Genomic DNA, 17,197 nt, shown 5'->3' on the forward strand with positions numbered 1-17,197 from the left:
CGTAATGAGTGCTCAAAGTCCATGAGAGCTGTCACTCCTTAAATCGGTGCACCTTACTCAATGTTGTTTTAGGTGTTAATGAATAAAAACATGTCAGGGACAAATGGTTGTGATTTACAGAGCATTGTCTAACCTTTTGCTGCCCTCTAGTGGTTTGTTTTTATTACTTCTTCAAAAAATGACTCCAGGCATACAGAAGGAAATTGAATGTTGTTCTTTCATCATTTGGAGGAGAGGAAAAAACAAAGCCTTCTTTTGAAGAAAACACTCTGAAGCTTGTCCCAAAATCAATCAGTCACTGTAGCTGCACCTGATATTGAGTTATTGAGGCTTGAATGACAAAGAAAAACACACGTCTTTCTATTTTTGCCTGAAAATGTATTTGAAACTGAGGCCTGCAAATGCTACAGCTATGAGATAGTAGCTGGAATTACACCATGGGACCATAGCGCAATGCATAGTTTGGTTACAAGTTTGATGACAAACATCATTTACACAACCAACCTTCTCTGTACAACTATACTTGGACCTCTGTTGTTTGAGGAACCTCTTTGGGGTCTTGAGGGATAGGACTCCTCTTCTGCAGGTCCTATTGAGCCTTTGACACCTACTTCCTCCAATGTGCCCTGCACCGGTGCAGCCAAAATACTACTATGAAATCAGATTATAAACCTGCCACTCTTTCATAATAGTCCACAGTACATAAATTAAATAAACACGGTAAATATTTACTTTTTACCTCTCAGTTCTGAAATTCCTGCCTCACGCTGCCCGTAGCAGCTGGTATCATGCATGATGCCCACAGTAGGCTTTGCACTTTGATATGACAGCATCAGCAGCCCGCCAGTTTTATCCGCACCCATACCAAGCTTGGGAATACTAAGCGATTTCAATCACAGGAATTTAAATTGTTGAATGAAATAATTAACTGAAACAATTGAAAAAAACATCTTTGAACTGTACAGGACACTTGCTGGTGTAACAATGGATGTGGGAGACATTTGGAATTACTTAATTATGAAATTAGATTATTTTCAATTCAGTTTAGTAAAGATCAAAATGAAAAAGGCAGAAAATAAAAACTTGATCAAATGATATATATATTTTCTTTCTGTGCAATAAATGCAAAGTGACAATTATTATGGCATTATTCCTTGATTTACTGAAAGCCCTTACCGTTCTAATTCACATGCTATCTGGCTGTTATCACTGAATGTGGTTAATGTACACCAAGTGTTTATGTAGGCCTTGAATATATGTGCATCACAGTTGAATCATTTATGGCTCTTGCCTTGGACTTGCATTCTTTGTCCTTTGCAGCGTTATTTCTTTCTTTTTATATTCCCCCACTGGCGGCACATTACTTTATATCAGTCCAAATCATTAATCTTGCACTGATTCTGTCTAGCCTGTGTGGCAACTGAATATACCAAACTATTGTCAAATGTCAACATGCAGGCTTGTCTCTCTCTCAACAGGCAGAACAGTTTTTTTAGAGTAAGAACCCAAACACCACCTGGCAGACACTTTTACTCTCTGGGATGAGTAATGAGGAGACAGACATCTTTTGAATTCTTTCAAAATTGCAAACAGACTCAGGTGATTATGATATGCATATATGTGTAACGACTGTAGCTGGTTGAAGACAAGCTTTGAAAAATGTATTTATCAAAAAAAAAAATTTAGCCAGTTTATGCTTTCTTCCATAAAGAAATCGTAATTTTCTTTTTTTTCCAGCTTCGTTCTCTCCTATTACTTGACCCATGCTGACAAAGAGGATAGGTACATACTGTAAATAGTTTCAAGATGTTTTAAAAATGAACAATTATCACTATTTACCGTTTTTATGTGAAGAAAACTGATATTCTTACCATATTTGTTGTCCAGTTTCCTGCCCTGGTTGTTTCCAATGACATGAAGGGTGAATAAAAAATAATTTGTTACCTGCATTTTAGCAGTCAAGTAAGTGTAAAGCTTGTACCAGCCACAAGAGTGCCATATTTTGCCAATGAGTCCTCAAACTGTGTCCATGTTGAAAAATTATCAAGAAATCTCTGAAATGATTTCATCACAAGGAAAAAAAGACACCCTAATAAGCTGCTATTTGTGTTGTAAGACGTCAGAGTTTATTAAACTGTATGGCATATTTCACATAAACTTATGTAAAGCAGAGCAGCCCCTAGTGGTAAAAGTGCCACATTACAATAATACACTAGAGATACTGAGTTTACACAGCGTACTGAAAGTGTACAGTGTTCCATTCACAACATTTTTGCATGTGGACTTCATGAGTACTGCTGTTGGCATCTCTTTGTTTATAAAAAGTTCATTAGTTATTGTTATAGTGTCAGATAAGCATTTCTTAAATCCTTATGTAAAGTTATTTATGTGTTATATTTGTCACACTAAATTGTCACATCATATTATATCATATCATAATAGGTCTCTCTGTGCATGTGAGAATAGGACTGCTATAGCTACAATTAAATCACAGTATAAGCTGCTGTGTAGGCAGTTATAGTCTCTGGATCAGGTCTGAGGAACTCAGGGGTCTCAGCAGTCCTTGTTGTAAGCTAGGCCACTTTTTTTTCCCTTTTCAGACTCCTGCAACTTCAAAAAGTCTAGATGTATTTCAATAGGGAATACTGGTACATTCTGCATGAGATTGGGTTATACTTAATTTTCTTGCATTGTACTTCAGTAATGCCTAAATGTAATGAAAAAAAACGCAAAGCATTTACAGTTGTAAATGTTGATGTTTGAATGAATGCAGTCACGATGTTGCATGTTTTGGTCTAGGTTTGGGCCTTAAAAGACTGTCTGCTACCTCTTTGTTACATTTCACCTAAACAAAATACCAAGCAAGTGTCATCACAAGTATTTCTTTGATGACATAATATGATCACCTCATTCTAACAGTTTACTAACTGAACAGGAGAAGAACAAATCAGACCTTGTTGAAAGGTATACGCATATGCCTCAGGGGAGGTTGGGCCCTCTCATGCATGTGACATGCCTCATAGCCCCAGCAGCAACAATAACGCAGATCTTTAGTTAGTTATAACTCCCATTGAACTGCACTTCACCTCTTACAACACAGATGAGAAAATTCTTCCAGGACGAGCAGAGACCTTGACTTACTCCACCATAAACCTAACAGCCTCATGAGTTCATGGCTGTAAACCTCCTACACACACATTTTTGTCATGTTTTTTGGCCCTCTGACATTTGCAAACACTTTATAATAACAGCTTGTTTGGTTTTTGGTCCTTCAACAAAAACACCCTCTGCTGTGCTTTCCATTTCCCCTAAACTTTAAAAATCTGTCCTTTTCCTTAGGTTCATAGGACCTAGAGGCCCAATGGAAATTTCGAATTTAGTTGTATTGCATTATAATGACATTTATTGATCAATTGCTGATTTCTTTGAGAGATTACTTTTGATCAAAAAACGTCTAAATATCAGATTCAGGTTCAGGTTCAGGTTCAGGTTACTTTATTTTTACCCATAGTTAAACTTGTTTTGAAGCTAGTGAGATATTAGATCATTACAAGTTACAAGACAGATGTCAGACAGAACAAACTACTCTGGGAATCTGTGTTCAGCTCTGGAGTGACCCAGCACTTGGTACTTTGGTAATCATTGTGGTGATGACAAGTAAATAGTTGATGATGATAATGGAAGGTCTTACATTGTTTGGTTGCTTCATTGTAGATGTTCCTTATTTTACAATAAAAATAAATAAATTTAAAAAAAAAAAAATCCTTATTTACTTTTGTGCATTGCCTTTACACTGCTTGGAAGTACCTGCACCTAAATGGACTTGAAGCACTTTGTTACTCTTACTGATCTTGTTTCCTCTTGTCTAGATCTTTGCTTGTGTTGTTCTTGTTCTTGTATGTACGTCGCTTTGGATAAAAGCGTCTGCTAAATGACATTGTAACATTGTAACGTGTGCTAAACATACTAAAATATCCTAAAACTAATAAAACAGTAAAAAAGATAAAATCAATAGACATGATGAAATGATAAAAGTGCTAAAGGTTCCATTTAAAGGGCACATCAGAAAACAATCAACCAATGAAAGCTATGAAATCACATGAATGAATAAGAAAAGAAAATCTAGACTTAAGTTTAAAATTAGTCTCAAAAATGTTTGACTTCAAACGCTTCAAATTCAGTGATTGGGCCTATCTGTTACATTATTGAGCAACTTTCTGGGTAATATAATGCATTGGCAAATGTATTCTTACTCAATACATTTTTTAGTGAATATTCATTGTTGTTATGAAATGTCATGTCAAGTTTAAAATGTAGTTAAACAATATTAGTCAATTGCAAAGTAGGCTAGAAAGTAGTCTATTATTATTTGGCAGCACAGTTCTATCAAGGTGACATAGCCACCCCAAATAAGCTATTCACATATTGAACCCTCTTCATTTCACTTAAGGATAATGGAAAATAGGATATAGTGGCAGTGGATTTATTATGACAATTCAAAATTTTAGCCACCAAACATCTACAGCTAGCTCGATAGTTATCTTATAGCTCCTGCTGTGTGTGGCTCTCTTTATCATAGAGGCTAGGGGTTGCCCTACTGGGGAGTCAAACTCATTTCAGTTCAGGGGCCACATACAACCCAATTTGATCTCTAGTGGGCCAGAACTGTAAAATCATGTTCCCCTTTGTTTTAGTGCAAAAAAAGTACATTCTGAAAATGTTCACATTTAATTAACTAAAATGAAAATTTCACCAAATTGAATCTGAAAGTGGGGCCAAATGTTATATTCTTCAAGCACTGAAACCTGCTGTGAACACACCAAGCATACAGGTTTCCAATTCTCCTGACAGCAAATATTATATTTATATTTACAGCAAAAGAACAGATAGATTGTAATAATGAAGAAGGTAAAATTGACTATTATACACACACACACACACACACACACACACACACACACACACACACACACACACACACACACACACAGAGAGAGAGAGAGAGATTGAACAGATTGCTTGCTGGACAGTGTTGTATGCAGGGGTCCAAAAAGTCTATGAATTTCCACTGGATTATGCAAACTGCAAATATTTTTCCTCAGAAAAAAAGTCCCCGAGCGCCAGTCAGGTGCCCTCTGTCAGCCGTTTGATTGTAGGACAAATTTGAAACAGCAGTTATGTTTATTAGAAAAATTGCATTAAATGTCTTCTCTGTCATTTTTTCACTTTGCATAGTCATCCCATTGGCCGGATTGGAACCTCTGGCGAGCCGGTTTTGGCCCGCGGGCCGTATGATTGACACCCCTAATGACACCACGAGTTCACCCACCCTCTAACTCAGAGCTAGCACAGGTGTTTCCGGGCAAGTAATTAGTCTATGGTAATTACCGGAATATAAACTTCGAATTTAGCATCGTGCTTATTCTCCACTAATCATGAAGCTAACCGCCTTACTACACTTTTGTAGTACTACACTCTGACCAGAGTTCACTGAGAAGATACTTGACTCCTTCAGAAAACTCCTGGTAAGACAGCTAAACATTACTCTAAGGAATAACTGTGAAGTTTCATTATAGGACAAATTGTTATATTTGAAGTCTAGTGTCAAACAGTGCAAAATAAGGAGGCGTAAAGTACTGTGTTGCCCTGAAATCTTAAAGTAATGTTATAGAAGAATTAAACATTACTGTGATATTACTGGCTTACACTGTTCATAGATACTGAATTACATTTAAATATTGGTTGTGTTCTCTAACATCTTGAATTTGGGCTTGACATGCCTGCATAGTGCAACTAGTGTAAACTGAAGTGTAGCTTATGTATTCTACGAAATAACTTGAGTTTGAGGAACTACTTGCATCATGTTGTGTTGGGCACATACTGTGAATATTTCTCAAGTGTCTGACTTCTGAGAATTTTACAAAAAAGCCAGTTTGTAACAGAAGCAGGCACAATCATAACTCAACTCAACTCATCTTTATTTATATAGCACCTTTCATACATAAAAACATACAGCCCAAAGGGCTTCACAGAATAACAGAGAGACAGAAAACAACAGCAATGGTAAAATCATAAAAGGCATGATTATAAATAAAATACATAGAAATGAAATAAAAACAATACAGTAAAGTTAATGAAATAAGTAACAGTGGAAAGAAAAAATGAAAATAAGGTAGTGTTAACAAGATCAGATGATTACAAGAAATAAATAGATAAATGAAGCATTAAATAAGATAAATACATGTTAAAGCAATGATTCAAATAATAATGATTAAAATAATAAGAAAAATAATAATTCAGTCCAGAGCTAAAAATAAATGACTCCAAATTAAAAGCTAGATTAAAAAGGCAAGTCTTAAGTTTACTTTACTAATAAAGCCCCACAAACATAGTGTTAGATAGTCAGTTGTTCTGTGGCTTTTTGCTCTTCTGCTGCTTATTGCATTATGCATTTGACATCCCATTATGTAAGCAAAAACCTCTTACATTAATAAAAAATTCTCATCATGCAATCCTTCCCCTTTGATCCCAGGATTATTAATTGATCAGAGCACAGGGCTTAAGCAGATACACAATTTATTAAAATCCATATTATGCAACATTAGTGTATGTGCAGATCTGTGCGGGAGTTTAGGATGCTGCTTTCAAGTTTCTGGGTAAATTTATTGAAAATCAGTGTTCAATCAAATTCAGCTTATGGGTCTCCTCATTTAAAAGGATTTGATGTTCTTAAGAAGAAATTAATACAAATGATGCTTCTCTGTTTTGTTGTAATAGAGGATGTGAGTGCAGAATTCAATTTTTGCAGACATGAATGAGGAACTTGATCAGTGTTGAAATGATGGATCTGTTTTTCCAAAGCTTCCATTCTGATAAGGAGATAATTGAGAGTAATGTTATGCTTTGTTTTGCCTCCTCAGATCTGCTGCACTGCCTTGATTAGATCTATGTGCGCCAGCTTCCTGTATTTCCTGTGTGCCTGGTAGGTGTGCTTAACCATATGTTTGTTTCTGTTTGTTATTGTGTGTGTGTGTGTGTGTGTGTGTGTGTGTGTGTGTGTGTGTGTGTGTGAGTGTGAGTGCACGTGTGTATCTGTATTAATATTTAATTCTAAATATGATTCATGGCTCTCAGTGCAAAGCCTTCATATCCCAGACGGCTATGTGCTGATGTTTGAATATAAATGTGCATGTTTTTGTGTGAATGTGTATTTGTGTGTGTGTGTGTGTGTGTGTGTGTGTGTGTGTGTGTGTGTGTGTGTGTGTGTGTGTGCGTGCATGTGTGTTTGGATGGAAGGGGGTGGGGTGGATAGCATTGTAAACCCTCCTCATTGGCTGAGATATTTTCTCTGGCAACTAGAAAACGTGATCCTGCCTGCAGAGGCACTGCAGTGTGTGCTGCAGCGAGAGAGAGCAACGCAAGAGATAAAGAGAGGGAGTGTGTGTGTGAGAAAAGAGAGAGTGAGGGAGTGGGTAAAAGAGAGAGAGAGAGAGAGAGAGAGAGAGAGAGAGGAGGGGGTGGGCAGACAAAACAAGCCACATGCATAAGGAGAGAGCCAAAGGCACAGAGACAGAGGGAGAGAGTGTGTGAGTGTGCATGTATGTGTGAAAACACTGCGCATGTGTGACTGTGAGGTGCACTGACTGGAACAGACGGAGAAGGAGAAAGAGGAGTGATGATCAGCAGCTGAGACAAGAAGAAAGATAACAGTGAAGAGGAGGGGTAAAAGGAGACGAGAAGCTTTACCTGAAGACCAGACAAGAGAAAAGGAAGGAAGAGACGGGGAGGTACGCACAGAGAAACACAGCATATAAGCTCAGACCCCTGCATTAAATAAGCTGAATATACGGAGAGGTTTGCGAAGAGTGATGGAGAGAGAGAGACCGGAGAGAGACGCTCATCGACAGCTTGTGGGAGAAGGAACTGGACTGGGACACTGAAGGGCAGCGGCACCAGAGAGGAGGGAGAGAGAAGAGGAATGAGGGATGCAAAGCTCAAAGGAAGCAGCCCAAGACATGACGCATCCACCTTACAACAGCCTCCTCCATCTTACATCTCCCCCATGTTTCCCTCCCGCCGCTGCTGCTGCTGCATGTTGTTCGTCCTGCTAGAACCGAATGGAAAGTAGAGAGCATCCTTCCCGTGTTGAGACATCCCAGGAACAAAGAGCCTGAGCGGCACGGTTTATCCTCACAGAGCAGCATCAACAACATTGACGGCAACAACTGGAACAGGAGGGAGGAGGAGAGAAAGGACTGCAACAAGACGAGTACGCAGGCAGACAGGTGAGGATGAGGAAAGGCTTTGCATCCATTTCATAGAGATGATTCAAAGGATTTTTGCATCTTAACATTTTGTGTGGCTCCTCTAGGTGGCTCTTCAATGTCATATTTTTATTGGTTTCTATGGGTAGGCATCAAAGAGACAAAGGTAGTCGTTTGGCTTTGTTACATTAAGCTGGGGTTTACATGGGTGTTGCATCATGGCCGTCCATTTTGCAGACACGCATGTTTGCATGAATGGGGACACACATATACATATGAAACACCTGCACACCTGCTCATCTGTGTTGCTCACAAACAATGATTCAAATCTGTGAATAGACCATGATGATATGTGACTTTGGGTGTAGATGGTATCTTGGGGGTGACATGTCTCCAGCGGTCATGACATTTCACAGACCTCTGCACGGACAGACAGTGGGGGGCAGGAGGAGGAGGATGGGTGGGGGTTACAGGGACAGGGCAGGAACTGCCTGTTCTGTAGCTGTCAGCAGCACTAAGGCATCTCCATATTGGCCATACATTGGCGCTGCAGTGAGAGTGCTGGGTACACCATGCTGCGATTGCATAACTGCTCCTCACCCCTCCCTTGCGCTAAAGCTGCTCCATCTCACACGGTCCAAATATTTTGGCCACCTCGCCCTCTATCCCGCTGATGATGTCCGCTCTGAATCTGAATCTGAGCTTGGATGTCACCAACAGCTCTATCTACCTTGAAAACAAGGACTCAAACAACCTCCTTATAAGAACAAAATCAATCCCTTCCATCAATCAGAGCCTGTTTTTATTGAAGAGCTGGACATTTGCTGAACCTTTCCCTCATAAATCTTCCATGAGGTCTGTGTCAGGCAGAGCCATGGTGGTTATTGCTTTTATTTTTCTGCCTGCATGAGAGCAGCTCTGCCATGTTGCTGTGAGAGCTACACAGACGGGAACAAAGAGCACTTGGCTGTAATGAATTGCAAGGCAAAATGGCCGATGTATGCCATGAATGACAGGAGGCTGAATTATTGAAAACAACACCTAGCCGCATACTCACTGAGCACTTTCTGCCCATGCTGAAACACAAACATGACACAGCGGCCTATGCATGTGCATGTGCAATGCCACAACTTGATGGATGAGCTGTAAATGTAACAATGAGCCAAACATCATGCAGTGTATAGATCTGACATCTGCAAAAATTACATTTAGATGTTTATATCTAAATTTAAATCTGTTTCTCTGCAGTCGATATGCTGTGAGTGACACGTGAAGGCAAGAAAATGCCCATCAGGACAAACAGAAAATGAACCATGCAAACATTCAAAGTTTTAAATACCAAGGCTGTGACAAACAAAGCTTGACACAGAGTTGCATCTGTCATCCGCATACATAATGTCATATTGTAAGATGTGCCAGATGCTAATCCTCCAGTCTTTGAATCTTTCATATAATTTCTCTAAATCACTTTCCTGAGAGGAGCTGCCGTCAGCGAACATACAGTAAATCTGGGGATTTGTCCTCAGATCACGCAAAGGTCATAACGCGTTATGTAATCAAAATACAGCATAATATCCCAAACAGGTCCGAAGAGAGATGAGGCGATGCTTTTTACCAGCAGAGACATGAATGTGGATACACATCTCAACATAGCTGGCATACCTGACATACTGTTGGTATGTGGTATAGGGGCACAAAGACCGGACCGTCTGTTCACTGGCGGCCGACAGAATGCTCACATAGATAGAAAGATAGATGGATCGAAAGAGAGACATGTTTTCATTGAGAGAAAGGAGAGAGACAGGGAGGGAGACGGACTGATGCAGGGTTTCTATGACTCATTCAGAACATTGTGCCCTTCCTGCTATTGGATCTGCACAGGTGGGATCAATCCAGCATGATCATGAGGACATGAAACATGACTGTGAGTGAAAAAAGCAAAGACCATAGTGGGAGTGTGAGAGGCGAGGAATGTTTTCTCTCTCCTTAGTATTGTATGTGTTTGTTTGTTTGGTTGTGTGTGTGTGTGTGTGTGTGTGTGTGTGTGTGTGTGTGTGTGTGTGTCAGTCAAAGATAAATCTAGTATGACAGATAGGATACATTTAAAAAATACTCCTGTTTGTTATCTGTTTGTTTGTGTGTCCGCTGGAATGTAAAGGGTGGTGCCAGGTACCTGATGGGGAGTCATCCGAGGGTGAGAACGTTCTAGATTGTGTGTGTGTGTGTGTGTGTGTGTGTGTGTGTGTGTGTGTGTGTGTGTGTGTGTGTGTGTGTGTGTGTGTGTGTCTTTAAACTGTGAATGTGTGTTTAATGGTATGAGGAATTTGCTGCTAAGACAGACTCCTCTGACATCCCTGTGGTCAGCTCTCCTCTTCCTCCTCTTGCTTGTGATGACGAGGTCAAATGCCTGCCATGATTTCATTAGTGTTATAATTCCTCTGCAGGGAGAAGGACTAGAGCTATCCATACAAACATACACACACACACACACATACACACACACACACACACACACACACACACAGAGAGAGAGAGAGAGAGAGAGAGGAGAGAGAGAGAGAGAGAGAGAGAGAGAGAGAGAGAGAGACAATGTCAGGACTGTGCGAGAGCTGCAGCACTGTGTTAATATGGTGGCTGGGTCGGGGATGAGCTCCTTATGTAACCGGGGAGGGCTCCGTCTATTAGGAGGAGGCTGCACCAAAGCTGGCCTGTCAGCAGACAGCCTGCATCACTTATCAGCCCTTTTCATGGTCCTGTCACCAAATTAGAGGGTAATTTTAGCTGTCCTCAGTCTCAAAGATTCCTCAAGCAGTCTGGCTACTTTATAAGATTGACCCCTGACACAACCAGGCAGACATAGCTTCAGCTTTTCAAGTCCACAAAATGTCTCTGCAGATTTATCTGCACCAAGCTGAACTGGTTATTTTAGTTTTAAGCACGGGCGCAAGTGATAACCGATCATTGAGGACACCCAAATCTGATTATGATGTGTGAGCAGATAGTCATACTTAACCTCAAACATAATGACTGCATTTCTGCACTGCTTTTTCTTATACTTTATTAGGCCTTTCATACTTCAATACAAATGTATATGCTATAAGAAAGTAGGAGGAGGTTAAATGGTCCAGTTCTAATTTAAACCATGAAGAGATATCCCTGAAGCCATGTCACTGTCCTTACTTTATATACAGCTGGGAGAAATCATTATGTTATAGTTTAATATAGATTGAAACAAATGTTTACCCACCAAAAACGTTTTATTCACAACATTAGCCAAAACTCTCGTCCAAACACAAGCAATCTTTGCTCCCTAACCAAGCAGCAACCTCTGGGAAAACACCAACCAATCCCTGCCATCAGGAGCCAAATTATGAAACCAATCAAATCCCGTCCTGCCGTTCTGCCCACCTCCTGCACGTACATTTCATGTTTGCTTGTGTTTTTAACTTTCACTATGATAATGTTTTGGTGTTTTCTTACCGCTGAGTGAGACATGAGTTGACGTAGTGCAAAACACAAACCATGTGCTGAGGACTGGTTTTGAATCAATCACCATCATATGGTCGTGAATCAGCGGCGCTTGTGCATGTGAGCGGGGGCATCGTTTTGGAGGAGCTCCGAGGGGAGGGGGGGAGGGGTTAGTCCTGAGGAAATTCATGCTAGTTTTCCGTGTCTACCAACCCTAGCTTTAAGGACGTGACTGACTTGACTGACAGGTGGGAACACTGTAGCTGTTGGCTAGGAGGCTCAAACCCCGCCTCTTTACCTTGCACTAAGTTGGTTGAGTTCAGCATTTCAAAATTAGTGCCTCCATCGACGATTGGCCTCAAAACAAGACTCAGGCTCCTACACCTGACAGTGAACGAACATAAAAACTTGTGGAAATGAGTAGTTATCAATGAAGTTGTAATACATATGTGGTTACCAGGCTCCCTTTACAATACATTTGCCAACAAAGTATGCATGACTGTATGTTAGATGTGACTGTTATCTTAGTTGTTAATCCTAAAATTGCACCCTTAATGCAACCTTTAAAAACTTCTGAGATAGTGTAAGCAGAGTCCAGGCACGCGACCCTCGACAGAATGTGTCAACTGAAGACACTTGAATTAAGAAACATTTATTTCTAACATGAAACTGTTTTGTTATAACCAATTAAAGTTATCTAAACTTTCAATTCTCTAAATGTGTGATTGGTAAAACTGAATGCTGACATTTTTCTAGTTTGGACCAATAGTACCCTCTTAGTTAGCACTGCTCTGTTGATGTTTGCAATGGTCACATGACATTTTACCTTAAAGCAGTTTGTCTTTGCTGATGAAAAACAACAGCCACGAGTAGCTGCCTTGATTTAATTTACTGCTGTGTATGCTACTGTTCTGGGAAAGAACACAGGTTAGCTAATAAATCATAGTAAGGATCATTACTGTAATCTTACTAGTTGTAACCTGACTGTACATTTTTGTTTTGTATCATAATCATATCTGATACCTGTGTCAGCACTACAACAACGCTAGTGTATTGTTTTTGTTTTGTTTTGTTTTTTGTTATTTTACTCTTAAAGGACGGATGAAGAGAGACAGTACATGGGGAGAGTAGAGAGCAAGGGAAGACATGCAGCAAAGGGTCGAGATCAGGAGTTGAATCAGCTACTGCTGCAATAAGGACATCCAAACCGGCTTCCTGTATATTCTTTCATAGAGTACAAAAATGTTGATTCCAAAGAATCAGTGAGTTGCTCCATGCTGTTTTATTTCAAGGGAAAGTTTTGTGAAGTATATTATAAAATAATAGGACAGCATTGGAATGCTGTTCTTTGTGTTGAATTGTGCATGATCTAATAATTGAGATACAATGATTCATGTATGAAAAAGGTCTTCTATTCCTGATGTTACAGGCAGAGAAGCTTCCTGCATATTTATCTTTTTTAGTCATCAAGCACTGCCCCATTATGTCACTATCAAGGTACTGGAAGAAAAAGAACATGTTTTTGTAGCGAACGCCCAGCTTTATCAAAGGTGTGTGAATGCATACTGTGTTAGCAAAAGGATGAGAAAGAGGCTATTTTTGGAGGAGTGTTGCAGCACTGCAGTGCTGGAGGAACACATTTAGTGAGACTCTGAATGATTCCAGCTAACAGCTCTGTGTGTTTGAGTTTGCAATGAACAAATATGTCAACAGATTAATCGAGAAGGGATAAAGCAGTAGAAACAAACGTCTGCCTGCTTGCCCAATATGGCTCGCTGCATCACGTGAGAGTGAAGGGATAAAGCTCTTCCGCCCGTGAGGTGCATCTCTCTCATTCGGTGTGAATCTTCAGCAGGGGTTGGGGGCAGGAAACCACTGAGACGTGCATAGATAAACAAACCATAAATAGAAACCAGGACCAGGGCCTGCTCTCCTTCTCTTCTCTTTCTATCTTTTTTTTTCTCTCTCTCTCTCTCTCTTCATCGCCATGTAGGTCACCTCCTCTGCTCAGTTTTTTTATTCCTCCAGTGAATCATCACTGTTGACAGCCGTGCAGAGAATGAAAGATGTGTCATCCTCCCTCCTCTGCTGTTTTGGCAGCTTTTGTTCTGGTTGAACTGAACATTTTTCAGCCTTACACTTGTTCTTTTTTCATTAAACCCACACACACAGTATGACATAAACTCCTTAATGCAGATTGTAACCTGGTCCTACGCATGTTAGAGTCTAACTGACGCAACTGACAAGATGACAGAGTGCTCACAGGAAGCAGGAAACATGACAAAAGCAGCACCGTAACATGTCACAATCACCTGCTCCGACCAGACAGTGTGGCATGCTACGGCTTTAGACACTAGTCTGTTACATTTAATCAGAAGTATACAGCACTGTTTACCTTTTATAACCAACATTACATCACATGTCTAAATTAAGGTTTAAAAGGCTATTGAATAATGCATTTCTAAACATGTTATTATATTCAACAGACTCACATTTAAAGATTAGGTATGGGGTGTAAAGGTTGGCCACAATTTTTTGGTGATTGGTCAGATACGAAGGTGTTCTCAGACTTTAAAATTCCTTTCACAGCCCTGTTTGAATCATACATTTTTAATGTCTTACAGATGACAGTGTGTGCATCATACTGAGGTCAATAGGTTATGTTGTAATGAGATTTCTCCTGCAATGTTTCCATGTTTTGTCCTACCAATTTACATCCAGGACAGAGAGAGAATATTAGAAATACCTTTAAATATAATGCTCCACCAATTTGTAGAAACACATCTCCCACAACGTCAATGAAACCTGGACATTATAGACATCACAAACAAATGTTGACTTTTTGTGGAGCAGATTGAGGCAACATGATAATGATCTCACACCTTTGCAGAGGCTGAGACGCAAAAAGACATGTTAAAATGGGACAAAACATTTTGTATGAGCCACCCTGAAGCCTTCATTATAATTACAAATAAATGTACCTTCTTACACTAAAAGACTCGTAAACATCCACATTTTAAAACATTTAAATTCATCTCACACACACAAACACACGTCTGTATCTGTGAGAAGCTGACCCTGTCTTGCCATATTATATATATATTACCATCATACATTCTATGATGAACTATAAAGATAGTGTGCAGTTATTTATGTGTCTTATTTCTGTGTTTTCACAGGTACATGGACCAAAAGAATCCTGAGTCAGTGAGACAAGCACAGAGGCATCCTTCAGACTGTTATCCCATCTGCTCAGCCAGTCAAATCAAAAACCTTCATTCCTACTTTTGAGGAATTTCAGGAGCCTTGGACCTCGGAGGGGTCATAAAAACAGCTTTCTGGGGAATTACAGTGCACCTCCCCAAAACAGACCTCCTCCCTCTGTCTTATCAACAAGCCACCCAGACACTGGGTCACCTGATCAAACGGGACCAAGAGCAGAGAGAAAGACTGGAGCTTGTTCTTACTTTCTCACACTGTGGAGCCGACAAGTAACACACCCGCAGCCAAAAACAGGAAGTGAAGCGGGCGGTTGAGTGAGAAACACATGCAAGGGCTAGTTTGAGAAGGCAAGAGTTTCCTTGGCAGGCCACAGGATATCATATCTGGACCTTTTTTTTTAACTGCCTGAACTCAACACCCCACCCCCACTCTGTGAATGAAATATATACCAACCTGTACTGTTTGTATATAAGCGAGCATCTGCGTGCATATGAGATTATTTATTGGTGTTATCACTGAGTGAAAACAAGTCTTTGTGCTAAAGTTATTACTGTCCTTGTGTGTGAATATACTTTTCTGCAAATAAGCTTCAGAGACAGCACAGGATCATCAGCATAAGTGAGAAGCAACAACAAAAAAACTACCTTTAAGTCGTCAACACTGGTCAGAAACTGTAAGCTTGACTGTTTAGTCATATGTACATATCAGCAGTGACAGAATAAGAGCTCAAGGTTGTGGTGCTCTGGCTGAGCTCCTCTATCTGTCTTCCCCACATAAAGACTCAGGCTGACAGAACCAACCAGAGGGGGATCTCTGCAGAAAACATGGAGGCAACCATCCGTCCCCATGTTCCCTCTAATGGCTGACTTTAAAAAAAGTACATAATATAATCCCCTTGCCCAAAACCAGGCAGGGTTGTCCAGTGCTGATTTGAGCCACAGCCCCTCTCTTTTCCACCTTCAAAAACTGTACGAATGTCCTGCCTCCGGCGTCAGCCCGTCACCATCCCCATGGACACCGTCAAGATCATCCAGTCGGAGAAGTTTCCCAGAGAGTGCCCCGTGCCTGTCACCCAGCCACGCTATGCTCCACCCCCCAGAGTGGCTTGGGACGGTGGTGGTGAAGGTGAAATCATAGTGAATCAGGCATGCAGCGACCTGGCCCTGGAGATGACAGGGTCCCCCAGGTCGATAGTGTCCTCCCCTGCCCCCGTGACGCGCAGGGAGCAGAGCTTCCTGGCGCAGCGCAAAACCAGTGCCAACGAAATCTGCTACCACCAGTTCCACTACAAGATGGAGGACGTTATAGTCAACCAGTACGTGCTGCGCTCTTCCTCAACCTCTTCCTCCACCTCCTCTTCCTCCTCCTCGGGACCTGTGATGCCCTGCGAGCCCCTGGACTGCCCAACCTGCGGTCACACCTACAACTTTGCTGGCAAGCGTCCACGTATACTCTCCTGCCTGCACTCAGTGTGTGAGGAGTGCCTGCAGATCCTCTACGAGTCCTGTCCCAAATACAAGTTCATCTCCTGCCCCACATGTCGGCGCGAGACGGTGCTGTTCACTGACTATGGCCTGGCTGCTCTGGCCATCAACACCAGCATCCTGAGCCGCTTGCCCTCTGACCCTAACGGGCCTGTGCAGTGGGGCGGGGACGCCGACCGCAGCTGCTACCAGACTGTGCGCCAATACTGCCAGTCAGCCTGCACCTGCCAGATCGCCAACCCTTTGTCCTCCTGTGGCATCATGTAGACAAGGGGGGACACTGCAGGCATGACTCAAGGCTGCCCCTTCCCCCACCCACCAACCCGACACTCTTTTCGTCTATAAGCTCGACCCTTTCTGCCAATTCCCCCCCCCCCCACACTCACATACAGTGAATAAATCCCTCCACAGATGTTATCTCTATATATTTAATAGCACAGATGGATGCTGTGTGGGACTAATGGATGCTGGTGGTTCGATAAATAGTAAATAAATGTATTTTATGTATGGACTGGAATCCTATTCACCCTCTCTCGTTTGGTTGGATGTGTTTGTCATTGACATCTCTTTACATGGGAATGCCAGGGGAGGTCTATCCCCCCAACCTAGGTGAATAAAGATTAAACGATTAAAGTAACTCATGTGGGCTGTCGTCTTATCTGTCTAATTGCAGTAAAGACTCGGCAGAAATCCTTATCTTACTCTAGAAAGGGCATAAGAACACTTAATCACAAAACAATTTCACCTCATACTGTACTA

General features: G+C 41.1%; 1 protein-coding gene across 3 annotated transcripts; it reads left to right on the forward strand.

Moving 5' to 3' along the window:
* The first annotated feature begins 5,224 nt into the window (after positions 1-5,224).
* rnf208 (ring finger protein 208) lies at positions 5,225-17,079 on the forward strand. Of its 3 annotated transcripts, XM_034710088.1 has the most exons (4): positions 5,225-5,525; positions 6,921-6,982; positions 7,297-8,285; positions 14,912-17,079. In XM_034710088.1, the coding sequence occupies exon 4, from the start codon at positions 15,929-15,931 to the stop codon at positions 16,703-16,705; it is 777 nt and encodes a 258-aa protein (XP_034565979.1). In that variant the 5' UTR covers positions 5,225-5,525; positions 6,921-6,982; positions 7,297-8,285; positions 14,912-15,928; the 3' UTR covers positions 16,706-17,079. The 3 variants fall into 3 exon arrangements, with proteins under 3 accessions (XP_034565979.1, XP_034565980.1, XP_034565981.1); XM_034710089.1 differs by lacking the exon at positions 7,297-8,285 and having other exon boundaries at positions 5,306-5,525; XM_034710090.1 differs by lacking the exons at positions 5,225-5,525; positions 6,921-6,982; positions 7,297-8,285 and adding an exon at positions 10,389-10,458.
* Positions 17,080-17,197: the final 118 nt, after the last annotated feature.

This window comes from Notolabrus celidotus, chromosome 19 (genome assembly GCF_009762535.1).
Source record: "Notolabrus celidotus isolate fNotCel1 chromosome 19, fNotCel1.pri, whole genome shotgun sequence".
Lineage (NCBI taxonomy): Eukaryota > Metazoa > Chordata > Actinopteri > Labriformes > Labridae > Notolabrus > Notolabrus celidotus.

Excerpts from the sequence above, each read along its gene's own strand:
- rnf208 (XM_034710088.1), top strand. The coding sequence starts at position 15,929 with ATGTCCTGCCTCCGGCGTCAGCCCGTCACCATCCCCATGGACACCGTC.